This window comes from Crinia signifera, chromosome 1 (genome assembly GCF_055691185.1).
Source record: "Crinia signifera chromosome 1, ASM5569118v1, whole genome shotgun sequence".
Classification (NCBI taxonomy): Eukaryota; Metazoa; Chordata; class Amphibia; order Anura; family Myobatrachidae; genus Crinia; species Crinia signifera.
In genome coordinates, this window is record NC_139217.1 from 420,706,565 (window position 1) to 420,732,979 (window position 26,415).

The window sequence follows — 26,415 nt, forward strand, 5'->3', positions numbered from 1 at the left end:
ATTGTGTACATATTAGCAGACTATACTCAAATGATGGAGAACATGGAAGCAAACGGCCTATGGCAACGCAGGCTGGACGCAGCAGTAGAGACTGAGACGCCATGTATTCGCAAGTACAATCATGCAGCCATCAGAAGATACATGAAGCAAAATTGGCCATGACACGTTCCCCTCAAATTCCCTGATAACACCTCCGAACGGCCATTTCCTGTCAATCGATCTGCATGAAGTTCTCTGTGCGAGCCAGATCACGGAGGTACCCTTGCGCATGTGCACTATGATTGCACCACACAATGAATTAGGCCCCAAGTCTCATCTCACTGCAAACATATTTAATTCCAGTAATGAATGGAATGAAATAAAGTAAATCATTGAATGACAGATAAAATGAGCCATACTGTGTAATAACTGTAAGCGTTACCTGACTGGAATGGACGTGAAAGGTCTCTTGTAAATATCAGCCAGTTTATCCAGCACTACAAAAGCTGTGGTAAATATCCTGTAAGTGTGCAGGAAGGTGTTGAGAAAGTCAATGCTGAGGAAACGCAAGTCAGTCAGCCTCTCCAAGAGGCGCTCCACGCTGGCGTAGCGGATCTGCGGTACCTTGCAGGAGTTCAGGGTTTTGCTGAAGCATATATCTACATCATCTTTGTGCAGTCTGGCATCAGATCTAAAATGTTAATAACACAAAATCTCATAAACAGATCTGAGGGTAAAGATGCTAAATGAAGCTGTTTTGGCTGCAGACAAATAAAAGTATGCTGAAAGCCAAGTGGTAGCTACAGCAATGAATACAAGTCACAGTACAGTAACATTATTTACAATGAAGTACACTGGTAACTGCTGCCCATCATACGCCTGATCATTATTAAGGCCCATACACACACACTAGGTGATTTTGAGCTCAAAGTAGGTAACTTTTTTTTTGTTTTGTGCTACTTTGAGCTTAAAATCTCTTAGTGTGTACATGGGATACGGTCATTGGGTCACCAGCATGTTGGCCAACACCATTAGGTCAACATGTAGTTAGGTCGACATGCAGGAAGGTCAACATGAGTTTAGGTCGACATGCAGGAAGGTCGACATGAGTCTAGGTTGACATGGGTTAGGTCAATAGGGTCATTAGGTCAAGAGGGTCATTACGTTGACATGGGTTAGGTAGACAGTAAAAGGTTCGACATGGGTTTTTTTACAGTTTTTTCGAGCCGACATGTGCCGACAGGCGGTATTTCATGCACTACCATCCACTAGGGCGTGGTGGGAGAATAAAATAGTGTGCCAAGTGTAGCGAGGCACCGTGCCCGAAGCATGGCAAGCACAGCGAGCCATGCGAGGGGACGAGGTGCTACATTTCATTGTCCATGTTGACTGTGTCGACATTCGGGACACATTTTTTTGAGAAACCCCATGTCGACCTTTTGACTGTCGACCTAACCCATGTAGACCTAATGACCCTGTGGCCCTTATGACGACCTAGACTCATGTCTACCTAAATGCATGTCGACCTAGTGGTGTCGACCTAATGACCAACATTGTGGTGACCTAATGATCCATACCCGTGTATATGCAGGGGATGAGCACAAATGCGTGCTCCCGCATCATCGCCGGTGGCGCCATCCATCTCTCTGTGAACCACTTTCCATAGTCTCCTACTATAGAAAGTGGTTCACCCCTGTGAAAATCTCTGGACCGGGTGAAAGTCTCTCAGATTTATCGGCCAGCGATTTTCCTCACATCGCCTTTGCAGGTGTGCAGGGCCCCACTATCGACAAATGGGCCAAATTTGCTGTTCTTCGAGCGGGTCTGGATTGGCCCCCTAGTAACATAGTTGATGAGGTTTAAAAAAAGCAGTTAGTCCATCCAGTTCTGCACATTCCTGAATTACTGCGGTGCTCACAGTATAAAAATTAATCTTAAAATATAATTTTAAAATAGACCCAAATTCTCGACACCCAGAGTGATTCATACTCCATCTGGTCCACTATTATACATTATAATTAATGGTTAAATCTGGATACTTTTTTTCTACAAAAAATTTGTCTAACCCCTTTTTATATATATATCAATAGTGTCACAACGGTACTTCCAAAATGCTAATAGGATCAAATTTTCCTAGATTGGTAAATTGGATGTCCCGATGATAGGTCATCCCTAAATAGGTTGATGGTTGATAGGTTGTCCCCATATGGGCAACAGGTACAAAAGATTGACGGGTTCAAATGGTCAACATGAAAATAGTTGACACATTTATTTGGTCCTAACAATTTTTACTTTCTTTCAACTTTTACATCCTTTAGCTTCCACGTGGACTAAGATTGGGATGAGTAACCTGCCTGAAGCATGGCGAGATTAGCGTGACCCAGTTAACCTATGCCGATTCGACCAAAAGGAGTTGACCTACTGAATTACACACCTTATACACCGAGGCAAAAACCCGGGTCAGCGTGGTGTAAAAGGGGTACTGAAAAAAACCACGTGTCCATATCCCCAGGTGGTGGGCAGTGTAAACAGGTATACCGTGTCATCCGACCCGGCTCCCGTTTACACCAATGGGGGAGCCTAAACTCTTGACCGCGGCATCCTGCGGTCAGGATGGAGATTGGGCAGGGGACCCACACAGCCTCTACTGCTGTCTGCTGTACTGTGCAGACAGCAGCAGAGGCTGGGAGGAGGTGAATGGATGCCTGTGTGCAGCATCCATTCACCTCGGGGGTATAGGGGGTGCACGGAGACTGGGGGCAGTGACATTGCAGTGCTCCCGGCTGGAGGCTTTCCCGGCGCTTGGAGATGATGTCCTCTTCAAGTGCTGGCTCAGGAACTGCGGTGAAGTTTCCCAGGGCAGACACATGCCGGCGTAAGAGGTAACAAACGCCAGGTCGCACCCAGGTTGGAGCTGCGACACAGCGTTTTGGTGTAAAAGGGGTATAATTAGGGTGGATCCATACCAATGATCCATACCTGGTAGACTGGTACGCCCATTTACTACTGCTACTTAACCTATTACCGGATATTCTCTGAACAAATATTAAGGTTATGGTTTAGTTTCTTACCTGATCATGTGTGGAACTTTAACTTTAGAGTTCTCCTCAAAAACATTGCTCATCAAACCATTGCACCGAATATTTTCTATACACTGTAAAGCAGAACTAGAAAATGAGTCCACTGGCTGACAATGAAAACTTTTCAATGGTGTTGTCAATTAACATGTGAAGAACATGTACTGTACTAAATCACCTTTTCTGACAATTGGAAAGTGAGGAGCTTTTTAGCCAACTTTATCCTCGCGAGACAATTCATAAAATATACTTGACAATCGCAGCGACTTCCCCTTGTTATGCCATATTTCTTGTTTTCCTGTCTTATATGTGTTTGTATTTTGGGAGGACTATCCATCTACAGTATCTAAAAGATCCTGTATTGGGACGACCACTGAAGGTCATCACCTGAAATAGGTTGACATGCCTAAGGTCGATATGGCTGGAAGGTCCACACAAGCATTAGGTTGGCAATCGGAAAGGTCGACAGTCAAAATGTCAACATGAGTTTTTCACCTTTTTTTTTTTTAGCCGACAGGCGGTATTTCATGCCCTACCATCTGCTATGGCATGAACGCAGAATAGAACAGTGTGCCGAGCGTATCAAGGCACCGCGCCCAAAGCATGGCGAGCACAGCGACAGTCAACATTCGGGACAATAAAAGGGGAAAAAAAAAAACATGTCGACCTTTTGACTGTCAACCTAGCCATTGTCGACCTAATGCTTCCATCCATGTCGACCTTAGGCATTCAGTGGTTGACTCAATGCAAGTCGACTTTTGGTTGGTCGACCCAATGTCCCATACCCCAAATAGAACAGTGTAATCTGTATCTGCACCGCTTGTGGGCAAAATAACAAACACCTACAGTATGTAACAAACACATATGGCCCCAGCATACTGTTACAGTTTCAAAAACATTGGTTTTGTGGATAATGCAACACAATAGACAACTTTTTATTTTTCCTTATAAAAAACATGATGTTTTCTCTAATAATAATAATAATAATAATTATTATTATTATTAGTAGTATTGGTATTATTAAAAGCTATGCAATCAATACTAAGTGATTCCCTAATATTTCTAAAATCTTAATATTGTAGCTAAACAAACATATAAATTGCTTAAAATGACCCATCTTATTTATTTTCCCTGCATAGTTTATTACCATGGTGGCATTTTTCAGTAATTATTTCGTGTACAGTGATTCAATTACATAGGACTTGTTGTACTGGTGAATATTTAATCCATGTCAGTGTATTGAAGCATTTCCATCCAATTCCCATTCATTCAATTCAATTAGTTGAATTAAAGAGATTACCTGACTGATGTCACTGGTCCAAGCTGCTTTTTCTTGGCGCGAAGGAGCCAATAGAACAACAGTGAAAGGGGAAGCATCTACAGGTTCCACAACAATCTTAAAATCCAGGTGACCGAACACATATCCAGACCCCTTTGCTTGAGAGAGTAAAACCATTATTACAACTCACAGGGAAAACCGAACATACAAGGAAGCACATGTCTATATCACACTCAGATTCATATACGTAGATGTTCTTGTAGGAGGCTTCTGGGAACAGAAGGTGTGGAGCTGCTGCTGCTGAGAGAAGGGACAATAACCACCCCCCAGGGCCTGGCATACCTCTCGGCAGCCCTGATAACACTACCACAAACACCAATGAACTATGGATAGAAGAAAAGGCTATACTGTATTTCTCTTTCTGTTTGCATTAGTTCTAAGGAGGGATGTGGTAGGACATGTTAATACAGGTAGAGTATCCCGTGTCCGGATATCCGTTATCCGAATTATTCAAAAAAACGTGTTTTTTTCGGAATAGTTCGAATAATTTTTTTCAAGTTCCCAGGCTCGCCGGTGACAACACCGGTGCGCCTGGGAACTCGCGCAATGCACTCCTGGGACCGCGTGAGACGCCAGAGATGAAGCTGAAGGCCTGCCATGGATGCCGGAGGACTCCATGGACGCCGAGGGACCATCGGGTACCCACCAGGGGACAGGAAAGTATGTAAAAAAAAAATTATTCCAAAAAACGTAAAAATTCCTTATTCAGAATGCTCATGGTCCCGAGCATTTCGGATAAGGGATACTCAACCTGTATTCAGAATGTCAACATTTGTTAGGTCAAAGGCCACAATGCCACATACCCTAAAGCCTTTCTAAAGCCTGTAACCTCCGCATGATTTATAAATAAAGAGAACTATCTTATTTGACCTTATTTGCAGAAGTTTTGAGCTAACATACTAATACAGGGTTGCCAACTTTAAAGCCCGGAGAGGAGAGTTTCAGCAGCTGCTCGGGGGGCGGGGCCTGAGCGTGACGTCACTAAGCCCCGCCCTATGATGCTAAACATGTGCATTTGCGTATCTCCATGGAGGGGCGGCGCTAAAATGACGCGATTTTGCCATTTTAGCTCCGCCTCCTCCTCTGAGACCCGCGGCCCCCCCTGAATCCGGGAGGGTTGCCCACCCTTCCGGGGGGGGGGGGGGGGGGCCGGGAGGGGGACCCGATTTTCGGGAGACTCCTGGCCATTTCGGGAGGGTAGGCAACCCTGTACTAATAGTGTTTTTCCATTAGAAACCTGTGCACTGGCCTTTCCCCTTTCCCCCATTCCTATCCTTATACATAGCCTGAATGTCAACATGTTCAGTAACTCATCATTTAACAAGTTGGGTTTATTTACTAAGAGGAATATTCTATTGAAGGCAGGATGTTGCTAGGGGCAACCAATCATATTCTATTTGTTAAGGTGCTAAAAAAAACCTCTTGAATATGTTTATAATGCCAACCAGCTAATTAAGTCGAAATGATCAAATTATCAATTGCTAAAATTCATAATGGCGAGAGGTTATCTTTAGCCTAAACCCAATAGTGTACTGTTGACATTTTTAACATGTTACATGTGGACATAATGAACATGTAACATGTTAAAAATGTAAACAGTACACTATTGGGGTTAGGCTAAAGATAACCTCTCGCCATTATGAATTTTGACAATTGATAATTTGATTAACATTCAGAATATCAACATTCCGAACTACAAACAATAGCCTGCACATCTGAAAGATGACATTGGGCCTACATCTCCTAAGTAGAGTGTTAGACATAGTCACAGGTACACCGACTTACTGTAGGCTCTGGTTCAGACCTGTTCGCTAAGCTGCGTATACTCGCATCCTAGCGAACATGCGCATACATGACCCCCAGCATCCAATCAACCCTGAATCAGGCTGTTAGGGTGCCCATACACGGAGCGATGAACTCCCTGTTTCTAGTACTGGATTGCATTGTATCTAGTACAAAAAGCATACAATGTGCTACAGCACCGTACTTTTTGTACTAGATACAATGCAATCGAGTACTAAAAGCACGGGCTGCACAGACTTTATGTGCTGTGCGATGGGATGCCTGCGGGAGTGCGCATCGTATCGCACAGCACCATTGTACCATGTATTGGCACCTTAAGTTCCAACTCACAGACGGTTGCTTCAATGGCATTTAAGATGGAACTATGACTTCTAGCTTGTGCCAAAGGAGTTTTTTAGGATACGATACATAACGTGGCAAACTTCAACTAGCCCAATTTAACCCGTACAATTACATAACTAAGTGACACAACTCAATTTCCCAAATGTATGATGTTAGGGGTATAATATAGTATCTATCTAATGAAGCAACGGGTAATTGGCAGACATTCTTCATCCAATCTAAACTTATGTAGGGTACACACCACGACGACCCGCTCACGATGCACATCGTGAGCGGGTCATCAGTGTCTCGTCCGACCCGCTCACGGTGACGCTCATGATGTGCACCGTGAGCGGGTCCGATCCGATGGCGACCCGCACCCGGCTGTATGGTCGTTCTTCAGATCCTACCTGCAGCAGGTAGGATCTGAATAACGACTGACCAATGCGCGGGACCGCGCATCGGATCGGGGTCGGACCAGAACAGGGAAAAAAAGGGCCCAATCTACCTACAATCTACATCCAATCGGTCGGAATTGGATCTAGATTGAGGGGATCGGGCCCTAGTCGTCCTGGTGTGTACCCAGCATAAGTCGTACAATTGGTAGTAAAATGTGTAGTACATCATAGAGTGCAATCATTATAAATGGCAGACCTCGTACAAATTCTGTAATCTGTAATAAAATAAGCTATATACTTAGAACAGGGGTTGGTGTTTGTGTGTTCTTCCACTGACATATACAGAACACCTGACTGCTTCATAATATAATAATAATTAAAATATGTTCTGCTTCATGTAAAATGCTGAGAAGAACGAGGGCATTGAGAAAGGGTTGTATCAGATAAAGAATTTCGCAAATAAAGATCTGACCAAGTTAAATTTTGGACTAATGTGGAACTGTAATATTATAACCGTAATTTAATATTACCTATAAAACAATGAGGTCTAGAGAGCAGAAAATAACTAAACTGAGCTCCAGGCACTGACACTGGGAATAATTTGAATTGACTGCTGGAGAAATGGTCTCCTTCAGCTAAGTAGGAACCGTCTATATTGTTTTATTGTAACTGAAACACTTTGGTGCAGCAGAGTTTAAGAAATGAGTGAAAACAGGTTGTGAAACCATTTTCCAGACACCCTTTAGTCATAAATATTTAGTGAAAGATGTATAATAAAAAAATTAAGCACTGAAATTGCAGGGAAAAATATGACTACAATATCGAGAGAGGAACATAAAGGGCCTGAATCTTAAACATAGCATTTGATGGCAGATAACAACCACTTGGCCCATTTTTTATCCTTTAGGCAACCTTTATACTATTTTATCTTGAGTGCTCTACTGTCTTAGGGGGATATTCAATGCAGGGTCACGACTGTCAGGCTGGCCATACAGCCTGTCCCGTTCTCGGCTGGCTCAACAATGATTTGGCAGGCAGGATTCAATGTCCCACCTGCCGAGCGCTGAGAAGGGGTTGCGGAAATGTCGAGCTGCGGCCGGGAGCTCGACAATTCCCGGCAGAACGTGCCCTACTGCTGGCAAAGTTGGGCACATTCTGCCGAGATACCTATTCAGTGCTGTCGGGGAAGACAGCATTGAATAAGGGCACGCCGCTATTTCCCCCATTGGGAATATCCCCCATAGCCTCCATCACCACTGACATGAGTCTACTTATCCACTACCCTTTCCCTCCTATTTCCTCACAATTCCCCTGAACCTACCTCCATCCAGTTGCAGCATCTGTCCTCATTTATAATACTTCTCTTCCTTTGAAGAATGTTTTCCCCATACACGTTGCTTAAACCCTTGATACATTTGAACATTTCTATCCTGTCCCCCCTTTCCCTTCTCTGTATATGTTATGAACTTTTAGTCTTTGTTCTGTAGGCCATATAATCTGCAACTAGACACAGTATTCTAGAATAGGTAGTTCCAATGACCTGGACAGTGGCATTATTACTTTTTTTTTCATTACGGGAGCAATGGTACTTGTTCATTGTACATGAATCTAAGTTGCACCGTGCATGCATCTCGATGTGCTCATACAGGGCGGGATGTATTAATATACATCGCCGCCCTTCGCCGGGTGTCCGCCGCGATGCTGCCGCATATGTACTAACATATGCGGCTGGCATCGCGGTGCGGTAACGAAGACCCCCGCGATACCTGTACTGTGGTCTGCAGGGGGTCTCCGTCTCCTCCCTGCCGGCTCCTGATGCCTACACGCCAGGGAAAGCTAAGCAGGCTGTCCACGGCGCCTCCACCTCCCCCCTGCAGCCGGAAGGACGTCCGGCTGCATTGATAGGGGGAGGAAGGGCTTACCTTCCGGGGTTCTGGAGGACCTGCAAGAAGGTAAGCCCAAGGGAGGGGGAAAGGGGGGGTCGGCGAGGCGGTGGGGTTGCGGCGATGCGGCGGGCGGCGAAAAGAAGCCCATAGACTTCTATAGGGTATCACCACCCAGAGGTGGCGATACCCTGCCTGGCGAAAACGGGGCGGACGGGTAATAGTACATAGGAAAATGCGGTAAAACCCCTGTTTTACCGCATTTTCCCTTTAGTTGTGATGTGTACAGAAAAGTAGTGGGTGTTCCAAGGCAGTGACTGGGATGTTTCTAGTCATATGCACGGAGATGGGTTTGCTATGGCAGAGTTGTAGGGATTGACCGCAGTCCCCTGGTGAAGGCAGCAGTTATTTGCGTAATTTTACCAGAAATCTGCACAGAGACAAGCTGCACACGGGCCTCCTCCTCTCTTAGAGCGAGATGTACTAAGCATTAAAAAGTGATAAAATGGATAGTGATAAACAACCAGCCAATCAGCTCCTACCTGTCTTTTTTCAAACCCAGTCTGTGACATGGCTGGCAGGAGATGATTGGTTGGTGGTTTATCACTCTCCATTTTATCACTTTTCAAGCTTAGTACATCTGGCTCTCAAAGCGCCCCTGTCCATGACCACCATCTTGTGGCACAAATACTAAGGGATGCCCACTCCTGTCTCAGGCATTGTATCATGTTGTTTATTAAATAATAACGTTATTTTAACTTACACATTTTTTATTAAAAAGTTGAAGACATAATGTCAATTAATCTCGCATCTTATTTTTCCATGATGACAGAGATACCATAAAACAAGTAGCTCTTGCTGTGCAACTAATGAAGTGTTAGTGATAGATACAGAACCAGACAGGGGGGCTGTCACTGTCTCCCGTAACATTATTTGTACTGTACAGGAGACAAAGCAACATGTGGCAGTCAGACATGTGCTGGGTTTCCATGCTGCAAAGTCATGAGGAAGGACACAATTGCAGAGAATGCAATAGTTCACCAGTCCTGGAATGTGCAGGGTGTTCCCAGGTAAATGCAGGAATGTTCAGGCTGTGTGGCCGATCACATGATTGAGCCAAAATTGGGGAAGGATCTGCATGTGCGCTGGGATTGACCGCAGTCCCCTGGTGAAGGCAGCAGTTATTTGCATAATTTTATGCGCTGGGAATGTGTACGCATTTGCCATGCCTTTGAGACTACTGTCGGGTGTCTCTAGTTTTCAGGGCTACTGTTTTTTTTATGTTTTTTTTTATTATATAGCAACCCCCAATGAATCAGGCCAAATAATATTAATATGTGACAGGTCCAAATTACCCCTAATAATTTTGTCCGCCGTATTTTGGGAACCAGGACCGGCTCTTGAGCCTGGTGCTGGTTTTAAAAGAGCAGGCTGTCCCCTACTCGGTTTGCCCTGTGATTTTTTTAAACCAGGACCGGCTCTTTGAGTCTGGGGCTGGCTATATATGTCCCAAATGTCAGATATAGCTTGCTCCGGTGCCAGGCCAAACGTTACCGCAGTAACCCAAATGCAGTGGAAGACAGGCGGCACCCGGAGTCTATTGAAATAAAGTATGACAACGCTGTTGCAGTGATCAAACGTTTTCGATGCTATTTATTGCATCTTCATCAGGATACAGACAAGCACAAATGAACATACCTTTATAACAAAACCACACCACATGCGGCTGCCCGGTAGCCCCAGTCCCGAGTGATGCGCCCACCAATGACGCCATCATCCCGCTCCGGTTGTCAAGGCAACCGCTCAAGCAAAAATGCGCACCAATCAGTGAAAAACAGAGATAATCCACAACCTGTTGTGAAACAAAACATGTAAGACATATAAGTGGGATAAAAGAGATAAAATACGGATGCTGTAAATCATACAAAATGCAAAAAAGTACACAGGCTAACACTTCTCATACCGATGAACACAAATTCTAATGCACATAATAAAGCATGTGTTTCATGGTGCATACTGAGTAAAGGTGGTCGGTAATGCTGAGATGTGTGCGTGTAGTGTACTGTGAAAACTGTTGCTGACAGATGAAACACGACTCGGAAGGTCGACACGTCTGTGTCGATCATGCGCAGCCTGATGTGATCGAAATGTTACAAAAATCAGTGTAGACCAGCCGTTTCATTGAGCCCAACGGGTGCCAGAGTCCCCAACTCATGTATCCACCTTGCTTCTTTCTGCAAGAGGCGTAATGATCTGTCACCCCCCCCGTGCCCTAGAAGGCTCATGGTCAATGATGGTATAGCGCAATTGAGGTATACTGTGGCCAGCTGTGAGGAAGTGTCTGGCCACAGGCTGGTCACTATGGTTACTTGACAATGCCGCTCGTATGGTGGACTTATGGCCAGCGATCCGTTCGCGCAAAGTGCGGTCAGTTTTACCGACGTAACCAAGACCGCACGGACACATTATTAAATAGATAATGAACTGTGTAGTACAGGTTACTCGGTGTTTGATGTTTATGCGGCGGCCAGTCAGGGGATGCGGGAAGCTACTGCCAGTATTGAGACATTTGCAAACCGCACAATTAAGGCAGCGGTAGCAACCCAATTTGCGTTGTAGGAAGCCGGTTTGTACAGATTGGGCACTGTCTAAGCCACTGATCTCGGTTTTCAAAACCCAATCCCTGATATTTTTTCCCCGGGTATAACAGGGTATGAGTCTTTTGTTACTCAATTGTAGCTCAGGGTCGGTGCCGACAATGGGCCACAGGTCTATAGAGATGTTCAGGATCTCCTTACTCGCTACATTATGATGGTTAACCCAAGGGAAACAATTCTCCAATTTTTTGTTCTTTTTAGTGGGGCACAGTGTGTCCTGTCTTTGGCATCTTAATGCTTTGTTCTTGGCTTGGGTAAGTTGTATCTCATTGTACCCCCGCATCAGAAAATCATTGATCATGCGATCAATGTGTGACTCAGCCACTGTGCGATCTGAATAGATCCTTATTGCCCTTAAAAATTGCGAATAAGGGAGAGAGAATTTAAGCTTGTGGGGATGGAAGCTGGTCGCATGTAAGGTGGTGTTGCGGTCAGTAGGTTTACGGAAAAGTTCCGTGCTGATGGTTCCGTTACTGATATTCACCTTGAAGTCCAAATAATTAACTGTCTCATGGCTGATATTATATGTGAATTGCACTGGGTGCCCGGATTCATTATGTGTAGCAATAAAACATTCAAGGGAATCACGGGTGCCTGACCATAAGACAAACAGGTCGTCTATGTAGCGTACATATAGTAGCGCATGCTTAGAGAAAATGTTATGGGACATCATGACCTGCTCCTCCACCATGTACATGTACGCGTTGGCGTACGATGGGGCCACATTGGACCCCATCGCACAGCCAGACGCCTGCAGGTAAAAGGTGCCATCGAAAATTAAATAATTGCACGTGAGTACAAGTTCCAATAAATCAATAATAAGATGGACATCAGGACCCGTGTACGTGGGATTATTAGTAATAAGTTTGCGTACCGCTAAGAGCCCCTCTACATTAGGAATTATAGTGTAGAGGCTAGAGATGTCAAGGCTGCATAGGAGGCAGTTGTCAGGTACCACCGATATCGTCCCCAATTTATTTATGAACGATGTGGTGTCAAGGAGGTGTCTAGGGTGCTGTACAATACATGGCTGTAGAATGGCATCCAAATAAGTAGACACACGTTGGAAGAGGCCATTGCGGGCAGAGATTATAGGGCGGCCAGGAGGATTTATCAAGGATTTGTGTATCTTTGGAAGTGAATACAAAATCGGTGTCACTGGATGCTCATTAATGAGGGCTGATCTTAATGCCTCTGAAATAAATCCGTCACTGACCGCCCTAGTCAATCTTGCTCGCAATTTTTTGCCAAATTCAATGGTGGGATCATGTTCAAGTTTATGGTAGACATTATCATCACTCAGCTGTCTTAACAATTCTTTCTTATAATCAGAGAGATTCTGTACTACAATACCCCCGCCCTTATCAGCGGGGCGTATTGTAATATTAGTGTACCCCGCAAGATCCTTAAGTGCCTGCATTTCAAGTTTACCCAGATTAGGGTGCTTACCACTCTCAGGGGTGCTTGATGTCATAGTCCCGGAAACCCTTGTATCCAATAGTCTCGAGAATGTTTTAATGGAAGGGTTGGTTGTGGTGGGTTCAAAACGTGATCTTTTCTGCAATCTCTGCAGTGCAGGTGGTAATGGATCTTCAATGGGGGGTGCAGGGGGAGCCCGTGAAATGGCTTTGGTGCCGTGAAAGTACTCATGCAGTTTAAGTTGCCTGTTCAGCTTATACTTTTCAATGGACCACTGCATACTGTCAAATTTCACGGTTGGTACAAATGATAGTCCACGTTGCAGAACCCGTTCCTCCGTCTCAGTTAAGGGGTGGTTGGACAAATTAAAGATTAGGCTTTCACCTTCCGAAAGAGGGGGGGCCATCCCGGTTGCCCGCGACCGCGTCCGCGTCCTTTCCCGTGCCCTTGCGCCGACACGGCGGGTTTTCCTCCTCTGCCGCCACCTACGCAGCGGTTGCCCTCCGCTAAAGGGGTCTGTCGTGAAGTACTTGGGTTCTCAGAGGTGTCGTCAGATTCGCTGTTTGTGGCTGCTTCTTGTGAGGAATCGGACTGCCACAACTGTTTATAGTTGCGGGGACGACGGTGGAAGTTGCGTGGTCTCTCACTGCCGCTTGCCCACTGGTACACCCGATTGTACTCGTAATCAGCGTTTACTTTTGCTAATTTCTCCTTCTTGCCCGCAATGGCCTCTTCCAACGTGTGTCTACTTATTTGGATGCCATTCTACAGCCATGTATTGTACAGCACCCTAGACACCTCCTTGACACAACATCGTTCATAAATAAATTGGGGTTGATATCGGTGGTACCTGACAACTGCCTCCTATGCAGCCTTGACATCTCTAGCCTCTACACTATAATTCCTAATGTAGAGGGGCTCTTAGCGGTACGCAAACTTATTACTAACAATCCCACGTACACGGGTCCTGATGTCCAGCTTATTATTGATTTATTGGAACTTGTACTCACGTGCAATTATTTCATTTTCGATGGCACCTTTTACCTGCAGGCATCTGGCTGTGCGATGGGGTCCAATGTGGCCCCATCGTACGCCAACGCGTACATGTACATGGTGGAGGAGCAGGTCATGATGTCCCATAACATTTTCTCTAAGCATGCGCTACTATATGTTCGCTACATAGACGACCTGTTTGTCTTATGGTCAGGCACCCGTGATTCCCTTGAATGTTTTATTACTACACATAATGAATCCGGGCACCCAGTGCAATTCACATATAATATCAGCCATGAGACAGTTAATTATTTGGACTTCAAGGTGAATATCAGTAACGGAACCATCAGCACGGAACTTTTCCGTAAACCTACTGACCGCAACACCACCTTACATGCGACCAGCTTCCATCCCCACAAGCTTAAATTCTCTCTCCCTTATTCGCAATTTTTAAGGGCAATAAGGATCTGTTCAGATCGCACAGTGGCTGACTCACACATTGATCGCATGATCAATGATTTTCTGATGCGGGGGTACAATGAGATACAACTTACCCAAGCCAAGAACAAAGCATTAAGATGCCAAAGACAGGACACACTGTGCCCCACTAAAAAGAACAAAAAATTGGAGAATTGTTTCCCTTGGGTTAACCATCATAATGTAGCGAGTAAGGAGATCCTGAACATCTCTAGAGACCTGTGGCCCATTGTCGGCACCGACCCTGAGCTACAATTGAGTAACAAAAGACTCATACCCTGTTATACCCGGGGAAAAAATATCAGGGATTGGGTTATGAAAACCGAGATCAGTGGCTTAGACAGTGCCCAATCTGTACAAACCGGCTTCCTACAACGCAAATTGGGTTGCTACCGCTGCCTTAATTGTGCGGTTTGCAAATGTCTCAATACTGGCAGTAGCTTCCCGCATCCCCTGACTGGCCGCCGCATAAACATCAAACACCGAGTAACCTGTACTACACAGTTCATTATCTATTTAATAATGTGTCCGTGCGGTCTTGGTTACGTCGGTAAAACTGACCGCACTTTGCGCGAACGGATCGCTGGCCATAAGTCCACCATACGAGCGGCATTGTCAAGTAACCATAGTGACCAGCCTGTGGCCAGACACTTCCTCACAGCTGGCCACAGTATACCTCAATTGCGCTATACCATCATTGACCATGAGCCTTCTAGGGAACGGGGGGGTGACAGATCATTACGCCTCTTGCAGAAAGAAGCAAGGTGGATACATGAGTTGGGGACTCTGGCACCCGTTGGGCTCAATGAAACGGCTGGTCTACACTGATTTTTGTAACACTTCGATCACATCAGGCTGCGCATGATCGACACAGACGTGTCGACCTTCCGAGTCGTGTTTCATCTGTCAGCAACAGTTTTCACAGTACACTACACGCACACATCTCAGCATTACCGACCACCTTTACTCAGTATGCACCATGAAACACATGCTTTATTATGTGCATTAGAATTTGTGTTCATCGGTATGAGAAGTGTTAGCCTGTGTACTTTTTTGCATTTTGTATGATTTACAGCATCCGTATTTTATCTCTTTTATCCCACTTATATGTCTTACATGTTTTGTTTCACAACAGGTTGTGGATTATCTCTGTTTTTCACTGATTGGTGCACATTTTTGCTTGAGCGGTTGCCTTGACAACCGGAGCGGGATGATGGCGTCATTGGTGGGCGCGTCACTCGGGACCGGGGCTACCGGGCAGCCGCATGTGGTGTGGTTTTGTTATAAAGGTATGTTCATTTGTGCTTGTCTGTATCCTGATGAAGATGCAATAAATAGCATCGAAAACGTTTGATCACTGCAACAGCGTTGTCATACTTTATTTCAATAGACTCCGGGTGCCGCCTGTCTTCCACTGTATATATATATATATATATATATATATATATATATATATATATATATATATATATATATATGCAAAAAGAAGGTAAATGAAGCGCACAGTCAGTAATATATATAACACAATTTTACTATAAAATACTGACGTACATTAAAGGGTAAAAACAGCAATGCTTGCCAGGGAGTAGACGGGCAGTGCGGCAGGACGGTCAGAGTAGAAACAGCCGTAGGCGGTGATCAGTCGCCGGCAGGAACCTCATCAAACAACCGCTCACTCGAATCTACTCCTTCAGATCGACATGGACTGCAAAGACGCCACAACATCGGGATCACACGGGCGTGGCTTCCAGTGATCCCGACGTTGTGGCGTCTTTGCAGTTTCCCTAACTATATATATATATATATATATATATATCTATATAGATATATATATATATATCTATATAGATATATATATATATAAATATATCTATATAGATATATATATATATATATATATATATACACACACACTATATACATACAGTATACTACTCCATGCAATGGCACCTAATGCAATGGCTCTGCCAATCTAATAATAATTTCAGTGTCCTGTCTCCTGATGCAACTATCTTTATTTACCATAAACTTGTCCTAAATTGCCTTGTATTATAAGTTGTTATTTAGTTTTTGCTCATTTACTGTTAGGCGCTGCAGAACCCTTGCGGCACCATATAAATATTAATAATAATTTGTACCGTTGTTTTATTCATCAAGAAGCCCTAAACATATCAGTCCAATTTGGAACCAGTTTCATTTAAGCTCATTTTACTATGACTCTGCTTTCATTTAGTATGACAATATCTCTATTAAAAATAAATGAATGAAAGTAGTTTGTTACTTACAGTCATCATCGTTCATCTCTGCTTCTTCAATCAGCGTACATTCTATCAGAGAGAGAACCCCACCTGCCTGAGCAAATCCAATACCACTGCATTAATACAGGTAGGCCGCTATGCACTGATACAAGAACTACATATGGACCAATCCAGGGCCAGATATACAGCACCAAAGCCAAAGGCTACATAAACATTGGTCTGATCGGTATTACCATTGGGCATTTATGATGCTTTTGTAATTATAGTTTAGTAATGTGAAAATAAACATTACTGCACAAAACAAGACAATTAGGGATACATTTACTAAAGCTTCTAAAAAAATGAGAGGTGATGTTGCCCATGGCAACCAATCAAATTGGCAGAGGGCAGCAGCAAGAGAATGCCCACCATTTGTTGAACGTAGATGGGTCAATGGCTGTTCGGGGTGGACGGCTGACGTCACATGACATCAGCACCCGCCCCCTTTTAGGCCATCTCCGTCTAGACTGACTTTAATTTTAGCATACCCTCTCATGCAAATGCGAGGATGTGCGTGTTGGGGAGGAGGTGGGCGTTTGGTCGGACGGCCCAGAATCTGATTGGTTGCTATTGGCAACATCACTTCTTATTTAGAAGCTTTGGAACATTTTCCCCTTCATTGCTGAATTAATGCAGTTTGTTCATTTAACGTGTATGGGACACACACAAACCCAATTTTGGTCTGTATGCCTTTTTTACCTCTCTACTGTACATGGAAATAACAGAGTGATTGCACTGTGTGCTTAGCCTTGGGGTGCACATACTCTAGCACATTAAACCCATTCACCAGTCACAAACTTATCCTCAGAACTTCCCATTTCCCACCTGTGCCTCCTTGTACTCAATAACTATTTCCCATCTGATTTAATTAATATTCCTCATAATTAAACATGTCACCATTCTGAAACATTGCAAATTATTATAAAACTTCCGGGGCTCAAACAATATCATCATTATCTTAATTGATATGTTTGCCAGGTTATACCAACCTCAAGCATAGTTAATTAAATAAAATGTTTGCCAACAGGATTTATCCATTACATCACTATGGGCCTTATTCTAGTTCACTCTTCGAGGCAAATTCCTTCTCAGATGGACAAAACCATGTGCACTGCAGGGGGGCAGATGTAACATGCTCAGATAGAATTAGATTTGGGTGAGTTATTTTGTTTCTGTGCAGGGAAAATACTGACTGCTTTATAGATCACTGCAATATACACTGCAATATAGATCTTACTTTGAAGAAAAACCCCACCCAAATTTAACTCTCTCTGCACATGTTACATCTGCCCCACCTGCAGTGCAGATAGTTTTGTCCATCTAAGAAGGAATTTGCCAGAAGCAGTGAACCAGGATAGCCCCCTTAGTGCATCTGGCCCTGTTTCTGGAACAGCTGGGAGGTATGATTTTACAATAAACAAGCTATCTGTGAGTATTAGGCGAGTACTAGTTCACGTCTTACCTTCAGCAAATGCAGTTTCCCGCCGGAGCTTCTCGTACATATTAAGAAATGTTTTGTGAATAAAAAGCATTGTCTTTCGCCTTCTCTTTTCAGAGACAGTGGCCCCAGGCGGACTTTGCTTAGTTTCCCTCTCTCGACTGAAGGGACCTGGATCAGGGTACCTGGAATAAATAGAAAGGACAGAAAAGAATGTCTTGGCACACAGAGGTAAGTTGAAAGAATTATATGTGTGTGGAATTATAAAATTCCAATATTTTATTATTTATTGTTAAAAAAAACCTGTCAAATATGTGAAATATCTAAATACTATATACAAGTAAACAAACAAATATGTTTAATAAAAACAACGGTGTCCTTGTGTCTTCTTAATTATGAACTTTGTGGAGTATCATATTCTCTGTGTTAGGATTAGACCTATACATTCAGGGAATTTCTTGTAAGGTAATTACACAAACCAAAGGATGTAATTGACTTTCTGCTGGGCCTATTATGATAGCATCATCTCTTTCCACAAAATACCAATCATGGGAAGTGACCTTTGACCTGCTGCAACAGGAGGCGCTGCTGGTGATCACATGCTTTCCCTGGTGGTAGCTCTTGCCAGACATGGGGGGTTATTTTGATTCACTCGGAAAAGCACGATCACTCTCTAATGGACAAATCCATGTGCACTGCAGGTTGGGCTGATGTAACATGTGCAGAGAGAGTTAGATTTGGCTGTTTTATTGTTTCTGTGCAGGGTAAATACTGGCTGCTTTATTTTTACACTGCAATATAGATGGGAAGCGGTCATCTATTAGAATGAACTTAGGTCTACAGTCATTAGGTCGACCCCACTAGGTCGACTGGCAGGAAGGTCGACCTGACTTAAGGTCGACATGGGCCAAGGTCGACATGACTTAAGGTCGAATTTGCATAAAGGTCGACATGAGGAAGGTCGACTGGTAATAAGGTCGACATGGGTTTTTCACTGTTTTTTGAGCCGACATGTGCCGACAGGCGGTATTTCATGCCCTACCATCCACTAGGGCGTGGTGGGAGAATAAAATAGTGTGCCGAGCACGAAGCATTGCGAGCGATGCGAGGGTCCGATTCTCATTGCCAACTGTGTCCATGTCGACTGTGTCGACATTCGGATAAAAAAAACAGTGAAAAACCCATGTTGACCTTATGACCAGTCGACCTTCCTCATGTCGACCTTTATGCAAATTTGACCTTAAGTCATGTCGACCTTGGCCCATGTCGACCTTAAGTAAGGTCGACCTTCCTGCCAGTCGACCTAGTGGGGTCGACCTAATGACTGTAGACCTAAGTTCATTCTGACAGATGTACCGCTTCCATATAGATATCAGTTTGATGTACACTCCCCACCCAAATCTAACTCTCTCTGCACATGTTACATCAGCCCCACCTGCAGTGCATATGGTTTTGTCCTTTCAGAGTGAATCAGAATAACCCCCATAAGCTTACCCATGAACACTACAGGGAAACATATTTAACAAGGATGGCAACAAGTGCTGAAATAATGGCAACATAGTTTCAGGGCATTTATAGTTTTGAGAAATTAGCCCCAACCTGGTATCTAAGCAGGAAATGCCGGAACATTAGCCATCTCTCCAGGATAGTAATTCCCAAACTGTGTGCCGTGGCTCCCTGGGGTGCCTCGGGACGGGATGCAGTCACAATCCCGGTGGTAAGAATCCCGACCGCCAAAATCCCGGCACTTTGTACCTCTGTGGGTGTCCACGACACCCATAGAGGGAAAATAAATTTGTGTGCCGAGCGCAGCGAGGCACCGGGCCCGCTGCATGGCGAGCGCAGTGAGCCCACAAGGGGAGGGGGGCGATCCACGTCCTCCCCTTGTCGGGATTTCGGCGGTCGGGATTTTGGCCGCCGGGATTACATACCAATCCCCTCGGGACACTTGCAGGGGTGCCTCGGTTTGGTGGTTCAAGACCAACTCAAATTATTTATGGTCAATTATTTATGGACAAAACCAGTTCTAGTGACTACCAATCATAACATTTATGTACAAACAGAAGCCTTTACTGTGAAAAAACTCTTGTATAGTACTCTAGGGTGCCTTGCTTCAAAAAAGATTGGGAACCCCTGCCCTAGGGTTAAGTTTACAGTAAGGGTACTTACCGCTGCAACAGTTTCATCATCACTTGTTGTGTTGACACTGCTAGCATGTCAACATTTTATCAGTGTAGGGATGCTCAAGGTCAATATTCAACATTTTACATGCTGACATTCTCATGTATACACAATAAATATCGACATTCTAATAATAAATATACCAAATTCAGGATCACAGCAGTACAATTACCTCAACAACTCCTGAGATGGCCATAACAATGATTGCTAACATCATTAAATTTGTGCAAAACAGATTGATATTAGGTAATGACTGTACATTGTAAAGGTAAATGTGTAAACATTTTGAAGGACATAAATAATTTCTTCTGTAAAGTGCACAGAACAGTTGTAAAATAGGGGAAAGAGGGTGTTTAGAAATCAAAAAATGTGGACCCCATAGTTTGAACATGAAGCCATTGCAGGAAGCCCCATTTTGTTGAGGCCCTGTTAGAATTAGTAAAAAATGTTTGTTATGAAAACACAGGTGAGAAAAACATAGGTGCTAGAAATGTCTTACCTTGGCGTACAAAGGTCTGGCTTGTATCTAGTAATATATCACAGCCTTCCACAATCATTCGTTCGATAGAGAGGTTTTTGCGGATGTTCTCTGTGTCGCTGACTTCATCGTGCATCACCCTGTATGGTATAAAAGCAGGCTCAGCCATTCAGTTTCACTAGTGATATACGTATATACAGTGTGTGTGTGTGTGCGTGAGTGTATGTGTATAATAGCTGTGCCTTCAGAAACAGTTGTCATGGGAATCTATACTGGTTACAGTGGTACACAGAAAAATATCATAAACACTTTTTTTAACCCCACAACTTTATTTTCAAATGGACAAGCCCATGCAGGCAGCTGTTATGGGGGCTGGGGGTAGTGTGAAGACAGGGCCTGGTTAATGGTCCCAGGTGCCCTAGGCTAATACACATGTAGCTCCTCTGGTAATGTTGCTAAACACACGTGTATTGGCACTTGGGGACTTTCACACTGCCCATGTGCATGTAACGAAGGTTATGTAATTGGCATGTAGGATCTAATGTTTGTGGGGTGGGGAGGAGGCTTTGGCACCTTACACCCCCCCCCCCCCCCCACACACACACACACACAGTACACAGGGACAGGTGATAGTTAATGGGCATGGAATAAATTAGATCTCCATTTTATTCCTGGGCTGTCATCTACAAGGCGCCACCCCCTCCCACCCAGTCCTGGTCATCTGCAAGGCGCCAACCCCTCCCACCCCCCACCCAGTCCTGGTGCCTGAGGCTGCAGCCTAATCAGCCTCTTGGTTAATCAGGCACTAATCTACAGGTCAGTAGAAGCTGCCTTTGTACAATAAATGTGTGTTTCTGCTCCTATCTTCAGGACCCATATAGTGATTCATTCATGATTATTGTAGGACATAGGAAGTGTTTTGGGAGTGCTTCAGTATCACTGGAGATAGTGCAGTTACAATGACCACCATGAATTACTGCTGCTCTTTCACTGTAATGCAAAGCAGCAACATCCCGTATACCCCTCACCTGCTCAGTAGATAGGCAGCTGACATAATATCCTTAGAAACCCAACCCCAAATCAATGCACAGGGAATTAGTGGCTGCACTGACATTTCTAGTAAACTAAAAGGCTCAACATTGTTAAATCCTATGTAGATTGCTTTAACCTGCACAATGCCTCCCTCTGCTATCATTAGTGACAGGTGCACGTTATACCCAGGCCTATCACCGCTACACTGACGTGAAGGCAGATTACATCCACACATGCTTCTATGTAAATATCACCAGAGGGAGTTATTACATAGTAGAATTCCCGCTTAATTAACCAATTGAGTGCCAATGTTGCTGTGAGCAATCCTCAAACTGTCCGCTAAAAATACCAGCGTCGCTCACAGCCACTGTTCTTTTAGTATAAATAAATACAAATACGACCAAGTCAATTAATTGAAGTTTAGTTAAATATTGCACCCAAAAAAAGAACAGTTGCGGTGATCAACTGACCAGACTGTTCTTTTTTTGGGTGCAATACAGTATTTAACTAAACTTCAATTAATTGCTGTAAGCGGCAGGAGGGATAGCAGCAGGTGATACTTAGTATTTGCGGCTAACCCCGGAAAACGGGTGTTTTGGGAAATTAGCCACAAATGTTGCATTATAAATGGGCCCGTGTGAGAATAGCACCACATTTGGCTGTCACTGCCCCTGGTCCTCCCTAGTCCCTTGCTTTCACAGGAGAAAATATACGGTGGATGCTAGATGGTCATCCTGCTGCCCATTTCCCAGCCCCACTGTCTCCTGAGCTGTCATCCTCTGCTCGTCACCGTCTCTCCATCACTCTGCCTCTCAATGTAACCATCTTCCTGTCACCTACTGTGTATCACCCTCTCTCCATCACTATCTGCCTCTCTGCTACCCTCTCCCTGTCACCCACTGCTTGTCACCCTATCTCAATCACTCTCTGCCTCTCCGTTACCATCTCCCTATCACCCACTGCTTGTCACCCTATCACCATCACTCTCTGCCTATCTCTGTTGCCCTCTCAGTGTCACCCTATCTCTGTCACTCTCTGCCTCTCCTTTACCATCTCTATGTCACCCTATCACAGTCAATCTCTGCCTCCCCGTTACCCTCTCCCTATCACCCACTGCTTGTCATGCGCTCACCATCACTCTTTGCCTATCTCTGTTGCCCTCTCAGTGTCACCCACTGCTTGTCACCCTATCTCCGTCACTCTCTGCCTCTCCGTTACCTCTCCCTGTCACCCTCTGCTTGTCACCATATCACAGTTACTCTCTTCCTCCCTGTTACCCTCTTCCTGTCACCCATTGCTTGTCAATCTCTCTCCATCACTCTCTGCCCATCCCTTTTGCCCTCTCAGTGTCACCCACTGCTTGTCACCCTCTGTCCGTCACTCTCGGCCTCTATGTTACCCTCTCCCTTTCACCCACTCCTTGTCACTTTCTCTGTCCTGTCATCACTCTCCATGTCCCTATTTCCCTGCTTTCACTCTCTCTGAGCCAACCACAGCCTCCTCTGCACCGCAGACTGCAACCTCCTACTCCTCCACACTGCCACTGACCACAGACTCCTCTGCACAGCTACTGAACCCAGCCGCCTCCACCACACCGTTGCTGTCAAACCCAGCCTCCTCCTCCATGCTGCCAAAGGTAAGGTAATCATACACTGCTGCCTTTTTCTCTTCCACCTGTATATCCCTACTTTCACTCTCTCTCCCAATCTCTTAATTAATAATTTTGTGTGCAGACAGAACCAGAGCTGCCGAGGAATAGGTCCTAAACATACTTTGGTTGGTGGCAGTTGTGTTAAAATAGACATACGCCTGGGTAGCCAGTAAAGGTGTCACGTGGCAGGGATTCGCAGATTGGCATATCTGGGGAATCACAATGCCTGGGATCGCGACAAACGTGCTGTCCTTGAATTTTGGCTTGTATCGTGTGGCATAAAGTGTAAGGGGCACTAGTACTAGATAGTATAACGTGTCTTACTATTGTGGTGTATAATGTGTATAAGGATTATGTGTACCCTTAGACATACACCCTTTTGAGTGGCCACACCCCATTTCAAGTGGCCACACCCCATTTCTCATAGCGCAAATAACTACTTCCTTTATTTCTCCATACCCCCACTTTAAAATTTCCACTTCGTGCACTGGTTATTTGTATAGCGCACACAAATGCCACAGAGCTTTATAGAGAATATCTGGTCATGCACGTCAGTCCCTGCCACAATCTATATTCCCTTCCACATAGACTCCCAAACATATACACTAGGGCAATGGTCCCCAAACTCAGTCCTCAAGGAGCGCTATGGGGTAAATTTACTAAGATGCTCTATTGTATTGTATTAGATTCTACTTGTTATTTTTTTATCACCTTCTAGAACAGTGGTCAGGGAACTCGGTCCTCATTACCCCACACAGTGCATGTTTTGCTGGTAACCCAGCAGGTGCACAGGTGTACTAATTACTCACAGACACATTTTATAAGGTCTGCAGGTGGAGTTAATTATTTCACTTGTGATTCTGAGACGAGACCTGCAAAACATGCACTGTGTGGGGTAATGAGGACCGAGTTCCCTGACCACTGTTCTAGAAGATGAAAGAATCTGATTAGTTGCTATGGGTAACATCCCATCTTCAAAAGCCCTCCCATTTTAGTAAATTTGCCCCTAAATGTAAACCACAGCTCAGTTTTGCTGAAAGGCTTTGTGCAATCTCTGAAGTAAAATAGGAATGTTTCTCAGTACGAAGAGAACGTTGTTGGCGTACCTTGACAGCTCCTCCAACTTCGATTGGGCGAACTCTAAACTTTTTCTTTCTACGTGCTCATGAGGCGTATGAGCCAGAAGCTCATGGAGGGTTATAATGTATCGAGGGATCTATAGGACGAAAGGTTATTTATATACAATATAACTGAAGGCAACACTTTCAAATAATCTCTCCCCAAATATAAAACCCCGACCTTAACAGACAGATTCATTTGTATTGAAAAAATATGCCTGAATGATTTTGGGCCTGATTCAGAAAGCAAATAAAAAAAAGAACACGAATTGGGCAAAACCATGTTGCGCGCAGGTGGGGCTGAGATATTTAGATTTGTGTGGGTTATATTTTTTGTGCATGGAAAACACTGTCCGCTTTATATTTACACTGCAATATACTGTAGATATCAGTTTGAACATCATCCAAATTCAAATCTCTCTGCACATGTTACATCTGCCCCACCTGCAGTGCAGCATGGTTTTGCCCAGTTCTGTGCTTTTTTGCTTTGCTAACAAAGCTGAAGCACGCCCTATGCTGGGTCCTTTTACTAAAGTGAGAGAGAGATATAGAGAGAGATATAGGCCCTTATTCTGATCGGTGCGGTAATATCCGCGTACGTTCGTGCCGCCGATGTTTTGTGTCTGCGCATGTGCAGAGGCGTCTCTGCGCATGTGCGAGCGGGACGCATGGCCACATTCCGCATGAAATGTGTACACTACGAACAGGGGGTGGAGAGGGGCGTGAAGGGCTGTTTGGGCTCATTACCATTTCCGCTGGGCGTACGTATGGTAATGCGGCCGTGACGCACGTGTAGGGGGCGGACATATGACATTGCCGGATGTCAGCTGCCCGCCCAGATCCCTGCTTTTGCAGGGAGAAAGGCCCGTGTGGTCTGAGGTTGCGGGAGCTGGTGGAGCACTCGGTCCTGCATTCGATGGTCTGCGACCATCGAATGATGGGGGAGGTTCCCTGAGATGGAGGAGGTGTATTCATGAGAAATACACGTGCGGTCCGTTCGGACAGCTTCTTACCGCGTACGGACGGAGTTGGCGATCCGTATGGAAGGCGGGGTTTAGGACGCACGGTGCTGGCCGCATATTCGGATCCGGCCGCACCGATCAGAATAAGGGCCATAGAGAGAGATAGAGAGGGGGAAATTTACTAAAATGGAGTTCTATTTCACATAGATTTTGTCCTATTTATTTAAAAGATAATAGATAGCATCTGATTGGTTTCCTATAGCATGTGAAATAGAACTTCCACCTTAGTAAATAGAGAGAGAGAGAGAGAGAGAGAGAGAGAGAGAGAGAGAGAGAGAGAGAGAGATGGATGGACGAGAAAGCTCATTACAAAATAATGGGAATACTCCCATATAAATGTTAGGTGCCTCTGGATAAAAAAAAAAATGACTGTATTTTTTCTCCCGTTTTCTTTAACACAATAAATTCTTCAACTGCCATAACCGTGGTAACAGGCTATTTGTCAATCTAACACTATACATAGTCACTGAGTGAAAGACGTATGTATCTGTTTATGTGACAAATCATATTACTAAACAATTATAAAAAGTCTGCTTCCAAGGACTACGAGCTGCATAATTGAAGCAGCAATGACTTCCTGCACTGTCAATGTTATTATATTCCACGTACTGTATATATATTTGTGAATGAGTTAAAGAATTAATGTTTCAATGAAAATATTCAGCAATATGTGGCATTTAAAGTAACATTATTTCCTCTCCCTGCCCAAGTGATAAAATTTAGTGATAAAGTATCAGCCAATCAGCTCCGAACTGCCATACTACAGTCTGGGTTTAAAAAATTACAATTGGGAGCTGACTGGCTGATTATTAATCTCCATTTTATCACTTTTCAAAGCTTACTACATCTCGT

At 44.4% G+C, this 26,415-nt stretch overlaps 1 protein-coding gene across 6 annotated transcripts in view; it reads right to left on the reverse strand.

Moving 5' to 3' along the window:
- RASGRF2 (Ras protein specific guanine nucleotide releasing factor 2) overlaps positions 1 to 26,415 on the reverse strand; it is a 240,845-nt gene that overhangs the window by 66,312 nt on the left and 148,118 nt on the right. For all 6 annotated transcript variants that reach the window (XR_014450522.1, XM_083151856.1, XM_083151855.1 and 3 more), the window contains exons 8-14: positions 24,530 to 24,639; positions 20,762 to 20,880; positions 18,106 to 18,266; positions 16,632 to 16,698; positions 4,357 to 4,493; positions 3,051 to 3,133; positions 422 to 670 (exon numbers count right to left, since the gene is read on the reverse strand). Coding sequence is in view for 5 of the 6 variants with exons in the window: in XM_083151856.1 (XP_083007982.1) it covers positions 422 to 670; positions 3,051 to 3,133; positions 4,357 to 4,493; positions 16,632 to 16,698; positions 18,106 to 18,266; positions 20,762 to 20,880; positions 24,530 to 24,639 (926 nt within the window). In the remaining variant the exon portion in view is untranslated. The remainder of the gene's footprint in view (positions 1 to 421; positions 671 to 3,050; positions 3,134 to 4,356; positions 4,494 to 16,631; positions 16,699 to 18,105; positions 18,267 to 20,761; positions 20,881 to 24,529; positions 24,640 to 26,415) is intronic.